The 10,446-nt window shown below is 50.0% G+C and overlaps 1 protein-coding gene across 1 annotated transcript; it reads right to left on the reverse strand.

The window, feature by feature from the left end:
• Positions 1–3,040: 3,040 nt before the first annotated feature.
• Positions 3,041–10,092, reverse strand: LOC136158958 (putative killer cell immunoglobulin-like receptor like protein KIR3DP1). Its single transcript, XM_065920809.1, has 9 exons — positions 10,059–10,092; positions 9,882–9,917; positions 8,460–8,723; positions 7,276–7,575; positions 5,951–6,250; positions 4,926–4,976; positions 4,076–4,198; positions 3,308–3,360; positions 3,041–3,196 (listed from the first exon to the last, which is right to left on the reverse strand). The coding sequence occupies exons 1-9, from the start codon at positions 10,090–10,092 to the stop codon at positions 3,041–3,043; spliced, it is 1,317 nt and encodes a 438-aa protein (XP_065776881.1).
• Positions 10,093–10,446: the final 354 nt, after the last annotated feature.

Raw genomic sequence — 10,446 nt, forward strand, 5'->3', positions numbered from 1 at the left:
GATTGGGAGGAGAAAAGGAACTTGTTGAGCTGAGTGTTCTCAGAAGAGCTGATGTGAGACACCACGCAAATGTTAAATGGCCTATTTTCTGCATGTTTGCATGTGTGTGTGTGTGTGTTTGTGTGTGGTGTAACTGCACCACTATCATTGGGAGGGCCGAAAAGTTGACACCTGAGATTGGGGGGTGGGGGTCACCTCTGGAGGACCATGAGCAGGCTGGAATTCTGATAGAAGAGTTTGGAGTTTGCCCTGAAGATGTGGGCAACATGGAAGGATTCGGGGCAGAAAGCAGATTCTGACATGTGAGTTAGAAAGATGAAATGTGGAGGGTGACCTGGAGATGGGAGTGTGGGTCTGGGGCTCAGAACCCAGGGAGGTTATGGCTGGGATCCAGGTGTGGCTGTGGGCTGGACTATGTGGATGGAGAGGACAGCAGGGGTCAGGGGCAGCCTGGAGGCTGAATTCTTTTACTGCGTGATTGAATACGAGAGTAAGAGTCAAAGAGTTGCGTGTGACCTTCACTCGCTGCCTTGGTTGGGTGGAGGCACCAGCGATGCCCTCAGAGACATGGTGAACCGCAGGGTGGGGCAACGAGGAGGTCGGGGAGTTTTGCAAAGTACAGTCTGCTCTCACAAGGGAGCACAGCTCTTCCTCCTGCGCCCAGAGAGCAGGCTTTGCTTCTCCCAGGGACAGGCCAGGGTGTGTAAGAAGCAGGATGTGTCTCTGTCCCCTTGAGGTGAAGCATAGAGTCATTTTGTCCCTTCATGGCATCCTTTGATGCTGCATGTTGCTCTCCTCTTCATCCAACAGAGACTCCAGGATTCAGACTAGAATGGTCCTCATCAGAGTTCTTGATCAAGGACCGACGCATATATTAATACATATGATCTACTTCCATGAAGCAAAATACAAATAAGACAGGAAGTAGCCTGCTTAAGTCATCAACCACCTCAGGAAGTGGTATAGCCACCACTGAAATCTATTGATCTATCTATCTACATATCATCATAGAGAATGAAATGCAATGTGAAGTGAAAGTGAAGTCGCTCAGTCGTGTCCAGCTCCTGGCGACCCCATGGATTGTATCCAACCAGGCTCCTCCGTCCATGGGATTTTCTGGGGAAGAATACTGGAGTGGGTTGCCCTTTTCTTCCCCAGGAGATCTTCCCCACCCAGAGATCGAACCCCGGTCTCCCGCACTGTAGACAGATGCTTTACCATCTGAGCCACCAGGGAAGTCACCACTCCAATATTCTTGCTTAGAGAACCGCATGGAAAGAAGATCCTATAACATTTCAGTCCAAAGGGTCGCAAACAGCCGGATTTGACCAAGCGACTAAGCACATATATTGTCTATCTATCAAGTTTCACTGAGTTATAATTGACATACAACCCTGTGGTGTCCAAGCTAATGACCTGACTTACATATATTATGGAATAATTGCACGTTCAGATGTATCGCACAGCCGTGTGGTATGTGCTCACTCACAGTAGCAACAGGAAAGGACGCTCCTGCATGTCTTCATTTGTAGCGATCCTGACATTTCTCTTGGTAAAACAGTTCTTGGGTGGTTTAGTTCTAAGCCAGGAGAAAGATTGCACACAGAGAGCTCAATGAGCAACTAAAGCTCTGTGGAGCCTGATCTCTGCCCCACTTGCCAGGTCAATTCACACCGGGGTCCTCATGGTGCTATCCTTCAGCCCTCCGCTTGGGTGAGCCAAGCCACACTGTGCCACCAGCTGATAACTTAAGAGGCACAAGATTCTCAAATATTTGACTTCCGTGAAAAGAAGCAAAAAACACAAAACGTGCAAATATTGATGGTTTCACTCAACACATGCAGAGACTCCACGGGGCAAGTATTCTCTCTGCAGCCCTACAGTGATCTGGAGTGGAGTGTCCAGTAGAATTTTTGGTGATGACAGGACCTTTTAAACATCTGCCCTGTCCAGCACCCTGGCACCTGGCCACATGATGCTACTGAGCACTTGAAACGTGGTGGGTGTGACTGAAGAACTGAACGCTTTATTTCACATAAGTGTATAGTCACTGTATGTCCTGCGTTGCTGGGTAACTACTTCATCGGCCAGTGCAGGTCCAGACTGAGGGGATCTTGTTGTCCTATTTCTACCCCTGGAATCCCATCAGCCTAGTGCACATGACTGGTAAGAAATTGAGGGGGCTTCCCCGGCGGCTCAGTGGTAAAGAATCCACCTGCCAATGCAAGAGACGTGAGAGACGTGGGTTTGATCCCTGGGTCAAGAAGATCCCCTCGAGAAGGGAATGGCTGCCCACTCCAGATTCGTGCCTGGAGAATCCCATGCATGGAGGAGCCTAGTGAGCTTCACACTGTCTATGACATGGCAAAGAGTCGGACATGACTGAATCGAATTAGCGTGCACACACCCAGACTCATATAGGTAGTGGCACCACACTGGATGTCTCAAACAGAATATACTTCATCTTTTTATTTGGCCATCTAGCATTGCTTTTATTAGTTTTTATGGAAATCATTTTATTTTCAATATAGCACATGTCAATCTTAAACTTCCAGTCAATCTCTCCCCCAACCCTTCCCCTCTGTAACTCTAAGTTTGTTCTCGAAGACTACAAGGCTGCTTCAGTTTTGTAAATAAGTTTATCCTTCTAAAACGTTGCTGAATAGACTTCTTATTTATTGGCTTTGTGTTTTTTTAAAAAAACTGAAAAATTTGAAGAATCAACTGGCAGATTTTTTTATGCTTTATTGGAATTTTAGATAAAGTAAGCTGATCATATTAACCTACCCAGTTTGTGTGATTGATTATACCATTCCCCAAACAGTGAGACAGATAACATGGAGTCCTAGAAGAGACAGGAGATTACTTAGAGGTTCTGTGATTTTTGAAGATTATCCTGCAATCTTGGACTCCACTGTTCACCTTAGAGCTGCTGGGCTGCTTGGAAGGAGGAGGAGGAGTGTCCACGGAGGAACCTCTTTAAAAAGAGATCTAAGTCTTTGATTTGCAACACTCTGTGTGCTCACAGCCTGGGGCCAGGTCAAGGTTCAGCACGGTCTTTCTTTACATTGAATTCCTCATAGGCACTGGGCTCGGGGAAGGGGTGCATGGGGCTCAGGGGGGTGGGAGTATTCAGTCTCTCAGAAAGGGTCCCGAGGTTCAAGTGAGCATATATCACGTCTTCTGCTGGAGAGTCCTGAGAGGATGGAGGTGAGAATGATGGACTGAGATGCGATCTTCGAAGACTGGGACATTGGGCATTGGAAGGGTCGATGCTATGGCAAGGGTTTGGGCTGGGAGGACTCACCACACCGCTCACTGCTCGGTCTTCCTGGGGCTCTCCTTCCATAATGGCAAGATCTGTGAATGAAAGAGAGTCAAGGATCTTGGGGGTGAAGGCAGTTATCCCAGACCTCCGTAATTTTGATGGGGACATCAAAGCCAGAAAAAGGCAGGAGTATGCCCCGTGTTGCTGGGTCTGTCTAGTCCACTAAATAAATTGAAATCAAAACATTCCATCTACAAGCCCAACCATTCACGGACTGTCTCAGGAGCCTGTACAAACCCACAGAGTCATCCTACGTCTTCTATTATGGGTCATTCTCTTCTGCATATCAGCAGATTCCCAAGATCATGTAGGGGAGAAGAACAGATGGTTGTAGTTGAAGGGAAGAACAGGGATTGGAATGTCCCTGGTGTCCAGAGATTAAGTGTCCATCTTCCAGTGCAGGCAGCCTGGGTTCTATCCTTGTTGGGAGATCTATGGTCCCATGTGTCACGAAGTAAATAAGCCCCATGTGCTGCAACAGTGCAGTGTATGAGTGCTGGAGCCTGAACCACACCCCAGACTGCAATGTGGATCCCCCATGCTGCTGCAAAGACATGCTGCATCCAAAAAGAAATCAACACATATTTTCATAAAAAGAATAGGATTCCATGGGGCTCTGGAAGATGTTCCCTCAGAAATAAAACTGGAAACCTGTTTGAACCTGCGGGAAGTGAAAACCTCATTCTCTGCTATGAGCCCACCTCCCCCTGGGTCAGATGGTGCTGAGCTCACCACCTTTAGGCTTACGATTTGGGGTAGAACACCAGTGACAGAAAAGAGCAGCGAGGAAGATGCTGGTAGAGGTGAAGGCTATGGCAAGCCCAAGGACGATGGACAGCGCAATGGAGCGTTCTTGAAGAAGCCCAGCCTCTGCCAACAAACAAACGGAAGGCCTGGTTTTTCATTGCATACACTGTGCCCCTACACACTGGAGTTATTGTATCCTTGCATCAAACTGTCAGCATCTCTCAACCTGATCACTTATGGTCTCCACTTCCCAGGAGGTACCAAACCATCCAGGAGAGATGCTAGCAGTGGATGAAGTAAAGAGGCCGTGAAAGACCAGCAGAGGTCTGAACCAAGGTCCACTGGGCACCAGTGCAGTTTTTCTCTGCTCCCTCACGTCAAGGCATGGTGTTTTTCCATGAATGGAGACCCCTTTAATCCTCAATACATTTCACCCTCATTCACATATACCTGGAACAGAAGCCTCAAGAAGATATGACTCTTTTATTTCTGAATGTGGAATGCTTTGTTCATAAAACACTAACAGAAGAATAACATATTTAAGGTGCTCCCTCAAATTCACCACTTGTCACTCCCATCCATCCCCAAAGATTCTGGTGGAGGGAAGGTAAGCATCTCCCTTAGGCGTGGGATCAGGTCACTCAGACCAATTATCTTCAATTTAGAAATTCCCAGTCCCAGGATCTCAATGCCCCCTCTGCTTCTCATGTACACCACAGTCTCAAATGCTGACTTGAGACGGATGTTGAGAAGCTTAATGTCGCAGTGCTGGGAGCGGCAGAGCCAGCACTCACACAGGACCCCTATGTCTTCTCAGAAATTTGCTAAGATAGGAGACCTTCTTGCTTACCTTCTGTGGTGTGTGGATCCATGGGTGAAGGGCAAGTACTTATAGTGGAACCTAGGAGAAAGAAGACAGAAGGGGTGAGCAAGTAACCTTCCTTACCCCACCAAAGGAGGACTATTCTTTCTGGAAGGTTGACCTCCTGCCTGTGCTTGACTCTGTGATCCCTCAGAGCACTGATGCGGGAGGGGAGAGCTTCTGGTTCCTCCCCATGAGTGTGTTGAGTAGACCCACCATCCTGGAGAAGAGATGGTGAAAGGAGGTGCGAAGATTTTCCCTGCTGAAGAAAGACAACTCTAAGCAAGAGACATTATTTCTGCTCCAGGACTCAGTAACTATGCTCCTCAATTGGGAAATCACATGTATTTCAGAGGTGCCTCTGGGAAAACATTAAGTGCAAGGACTCAATGCAATCTCTGATCCTCCCAAATTAGCCCAGCCTCTCGTCTTCCTGGGTCTACCCTGAACCTTTTCTTTATTTGCTTGGATGTACAGGACTCTGATGAGAAGCATCCATACAGGAAGTGGTAGAGTGTTGAGATGCCACTGACCATCTCTCTTTCTCTCTGGTTCTCATTGCCTCCATTTCTGCAGAAGCCCTAAGGTTCCCCTGACACCAGCACAGGGCCCTTGAGAACGAGTGCAGTGATAGAGTAAGATGCTATGGAAAAAACGAAACAGACTTCTTGGCCAACACAAAGTGATTTAGTGTACTGTAAAGCATGGGACACTTCTTGGCGCTCTGGAAACAAGAATACTGCAGCGGGTTGCTGTTTCCTCCTTCACGGGACCAGCTTTTGTCAGAACTCTTCTCTATGACCGTGCTGTCTTGGGCGACCCTGCACGGCATGGCTCATAGCTTCATTGAGTTACAGAAGCACCTTCATCACGACAAGGCTGTGATCCACGAAGGGGAGATAGTGAAGCAAAGAGCAGTCTGTCGTGCTGCAGCCCCCGAGGTCGAAAAGAGTTGAACACAACATAGCGACTGAAGAGCAACAAGAAAGCTGGGCCAGGAGGAGGGTCCTCACCTGTGACAGACAGGAGCAGGGGATCGCTGGGTTCTGACCACATGTAGGGAGAGCGAGTGAAGGAGCCATAGCAGCTGTAGGCCCCGCTGTGGGCTGGGGTCCCAGGACCCAGAGGGAACTCAGCTTGGAGGGCTCCGCGGGGGCCCCTGCCTCCAGCGAGCGGGCGCCCAAGGTTCTCCCCCTCCCTGAGCAGATGGAACTGGTCAAAGGCACTCTTGGAGCTGCAGAGCAAGGTCACGTTCTCTCCTGACCTCACCACGGGGCCCACCTGGGCTGAGAGAAAGGGTTTCTTGGACAGACCTGGAAGGAAGAGATCTTGATATTAGAGCATAAAGTAACTCTAGTCCTAAATCTAGAATTAGAGCCCAAAGTGTGCAACAAGACAAGCGCTGCAATCAGATGCAGCCCACACCCAGCAGAGAAAGCCCCACAGCAAGGAGTACCCTGCACAGGGAAAAATTCAAACATAACTTTAACAATGGACTGACATTTACTTACCTTTCTCTGAAAAGAAATATATGTATATGAACAACTAAATCAGTCTTATGTATAACAGGATTTAGCAACATTGAAAATCAACTAGACTTAAAAAAAAATGAATAAGAAAAAATATACTTTAAAAATCAACAAGATGTGGGGTTCTCTTGAAAGACGGAACCTACTAGGTTCTGCTGGGACCATCATAAAACATGGTAGTGACCCAGAAAAAGACATTATGGCCGGGAGATTGCCAGAATCTCGTCAGATCTTTGATTACCTCAAAATTGAGGGAGAGTTCAGCGCTGCCCTGCCCACCCCCAGGGGCTGGAAGGGACTCCTTAATGGGAAGGGTTGACAGGGAGAACTCCTTCCTCTTGTGCAGAAGAATGCATTAAACCACAAGGCTGAGCAACTTCAAGGTGTCGACCTCCGTCCTGACCACCCAGGGGCCAGACTGCAAGGGCGTCTGGTACCACGGTCCTCCTGACAGAGGAAGGGAGCTCTGACATGAAGGCGGGAAACCAGCCCCTTAACCAACCATCGTTGGCTGCCTGAGCCGGGAACTGCCCGGGTCCCTGCTCTGGTACATTTTTCACCATTGCTCGTTCTTTCACGTTCTTGCTGCTTCACTCTGTCACTGACTGTGTCTGCTCTTTACCACATGTCAGGTGCTCTGTTCTCTTTTCCCTTCCATGTTGACACCTCCTCTCTCTCTGGTTTGTTCCTTCTCCAGAGTGTGTGAGCATCTCTGCACGCCTGTCATTGTCTCCCAATACTGATGCCGGACTGGACACCAGACCTTCTGTGACACAGACAGCAGAGGGGACTGGTCTGGACAAACTCACCTGTGATGATGATGTCCATGGGGTCGCTGGGGGCTGACCACTCATAGGGGGAGCGGCTGAGAGAGCCATAGCATCGGTAGGTGCCCACACTCCCCAAGGTCATGGGGCCAATGAAGAAGTCAGCTGCGGCATGCCCGCCCGTGAACGTCTCTCTATGTCTCTGGAAATGCCCTGTGCTGTTTCCCTGTTGCAGGATAAACTTGTCAAGCAACAGCGGTGAGTGACAGCGAAGGGTCACATGCCCTCCCGCCTTCATGAGGGGGCCTGGGTGGGCTGAGATGGCGGGTTTTGTGAACACACCTAGAAGCAAAGAGGTTGTGAGTTTCAGTGGTCACACCACCTCAGTGCATCCGCTGACATCTGAAGGTGTGACAAATGTTCCCGTGTACCAGCAGAGCCAATTACACTTCCTGTCTGTTCTGTGGCATTCTCTCTAGCCTTGTTCTCAGGCTCTGGCTCATGCTTTTCTCTTTCTCTTTGGTCAAGAACTCCAGCCTCCTCTGTGTTTATTCTAAACTCTTTAGCTGTTGAATCTGCTCTCAGCTTCATGCATGCATGCAGAGTCGCTTCACTCGTGTCTGACTCTGTGAGACCCTATGGAGTGTAGCCTGACAGGCTCCTCTGTCCTTGAGATTCTTCAGGCAAAAATACTGGAGTGCGTTGCCATTCTCTCAGCTTCATCCCATCCATAATTTGCATTTGAAGTCTGTTTAGTTCTGAGGATTCATACCCTGGCTCCCTTCACACACATCTCCTCTATCATGGGTGATGACTGGCATCAACGGGAAGGAAGTGGAGAAAAAAGGGAATATTCCCCATCTGTGACCCCACCTCATGCCACTGGAGACTTTCTGGGGACTTCTCCCCGGACCCCAACTCCTTCACACGGGATTACAGGTCCCTACTGGCTGGCAGGTGCTGGATCAGGGTCGTTCCCATCTTCCCTCTTGGCAGGGGGTGGCTGCATCCTGTCTAACTAATGCCTAGGGAGGCTCCTCCTTCCTCAGACGAGCACCCCATCCCTCTGTCAACACCCTGAGTTTAAACTCTCACAGTGGGTTCTCTTTCCCTGGTTAGGTCCTGGCGGCGAATCCTGAGGACGTCCTTGTCTGTACTGGCACATGGACCTATAGTAGGATTGCCTCCAGGTTCGGCAATCCCGGGTTGGGCTGGACCCCTCATACCTGTGACCACAATCTGCAGGGGGTCACTGTGTGGGGACCGGTAGCCTCTAGAACACGTGTAGGACCCGGCATGTGCTCTGGTCACGGGGCCAAGGGTGAAGGTGTTGATATGATGTCCCTGGAGCTCGGGCAAACTGGTCCCATTTCTTTTGAACAGTCTGAATATTGTAAATGGAGAACGGGAGTGACAGTGAAGAGTCACAGTCTGTCCTAAGGGAACAACGGGGCTTGGCCAGGCTGACAAAGAAGGTTTCTCATATGCACCTAGGAGAGACAGAGGCACAGGCTTTGAGAAGAAAATAGGATGAGTCTCCCCTCACCCCTGCCCTCATGGGTGCCCCCCTTCAATTCTTCCAGCTCTCCTCCCCTAAACTGCATCACCTTGATGCTCAAGGATACCTAGGGCTTGGGGACAGACAGAGACACAGTCAACCCAGGATGGACATCATGGAGACTCTAAAAATATGATGCTGAGGAGTGATTCTTCTCAGGAGAAGAATCATTCCTTGGATTGACAAAATTTTGAGAACCTTTCTCTCAAAACACAAAACACTGGGGATTCCCTGGCGGTTCAGTGGTTAGGACTCAGCACTTTCTCTACCAAGGGCCGGGGTTGATCCCTGATCAGAAAACTGAGATCCTGCAAGCTGCATGATGCAGGCTAAAGAAAACACCACAGAGAAATTGATGCATGGAGAAAAAGTGAAAGGACTTCCCTGTTGCATTGTTGTAGTTCAAACGGTACAGAATATTCCTGCAATGCAGGAGAGCAGGGTACAATCTCTCAGCTGGCAAGATCCCCTGGGCAAGGAAATGGCAACCCCCTCCAGTATTCTTGCCTGGAGAACCCCTTGGACAGAGGACCCTGCTGAGCTCCAGTTCATGGGGTCGGATAGAGTCGGATATGACTGAGTGACTAACAGTAACACAACTAAGAAGAGAAAAAGCCACCTGACTGTAAAGCAGGGAGGAAACCATGAACCCCGCTCCTTTGTTAGCTAGCCCCCATCATATGTGGGACCAGGTCCAGGTGGCCCTACCTGATGTCCAGCCCCTCTCCTGGGGTCAGGTCTAGAGGGCGGTCCTGCAGATCCTGTTGCTAAGGGCCGGTTGGAGATGCCACCTTGTCTGAGAGGGGTCTGTGGGCTGCAGCCCCTCGCTCGTTCTGATGATAGAAATGACACTCAGGGGGCCCAGCTCCCAGCTCCCAGACTTCACACTGTCCCTTCAGGTTCAGAGTCCAGAGCTGGGCTAGCTCTGGGGAGAGCGAAGATGAGTATCAAGGCCAAATGGAGGACCTGGGATCCACAGGGCACGGGGCTCTCACTGTACTGACAGGGGTCTCACCCTGCCCCCCAGTGTCATCTGTCTCAGGTCCGCCTGCTCTGCTGAACACAGAAATAAGGGATGGGGAGGACTCACCCACAGCTGCCCAGATCCTCAGACTCACACAGAATCCTAGAAGGAAAAGCCCGTCAGTGATGGCTTGTCCCGATGAACCCCACGCTCCTTGCACCCTCATCCAGGGAACCTGGTCAGTGGTGTGGAGACCCCCGATTTCCACCAGAATCCTCTCCTACCGTGTCTTTCCAGACTCACCGAGACTCAGGAGGCTGAGGAGTGTGGGCCACATGGCTCTGCTTCTGTGAGGCAGGAGGCAGGACTGAGCAAAGCTGACCGAGTCACAGGATGCGGAAGGAGGGCAGTGGTGATGGTACAGTCAGCCTGGTGCAGGTCACAGGGGAAGATGGGCGGCCTCCTCTCACGTCAATGATGGAGGTCTGACCTGAGCCTTGTCACTGAGCAGGCCTCATGATCCAAGCATCACTTTTTGTTTCCCTGAACACTCTAAAACCTAGGAGGATTTGAACAGGTCTTGCTGCCTCAGGAAGTAGTAAGGGTGATTCAGTGTTTACCATGTTGGTGGTGGTGGTTTAGTTGCAAAGTGGTGTCCGACTCCTGTGACCCCATGGATTGTATCCCACTG

The sequence above is a fragment of the Muntiacus reevesi genome, chromosome 2 (assembly GCF_963930625.1).
Source record: "Muntiacus reevesi chromosome 2, mMunRee1.1, whole genome shotgun sequence".
In the NCBI taxonomy this organism is placed as follows: domain Eukaryota; kingdom Metazoa; phylum Chordata; class Mammalia; order Artiodactyla; family Cervidae; genus Muntiacus; species Muntiacus reevesi.

Bases quoted from the DNA above. Each gene is read 5' to 3' on its own strand.
- LOC136158958 (XM_065920809.1), bottom strand. From the start codon at position 10,092: ATGTGGCCCACACTCCTCAGCCTCCTGAGTCTCG. The intron at 8,724-9,881 runs GTGAGTCCTCCC...TGTCTCTCCTAG, and splicing joins GAGGATCTGGGCAGCTGTGG to GTGCATATGAGAAACCTTCT. The intron at 6,251-7,275 runs GTGAGTTTGTCC...TCTTCCTTCCAG, and splicing joins CATGGACATCATCATCACAG to GTCTGTCCAAGAAACCCTTT.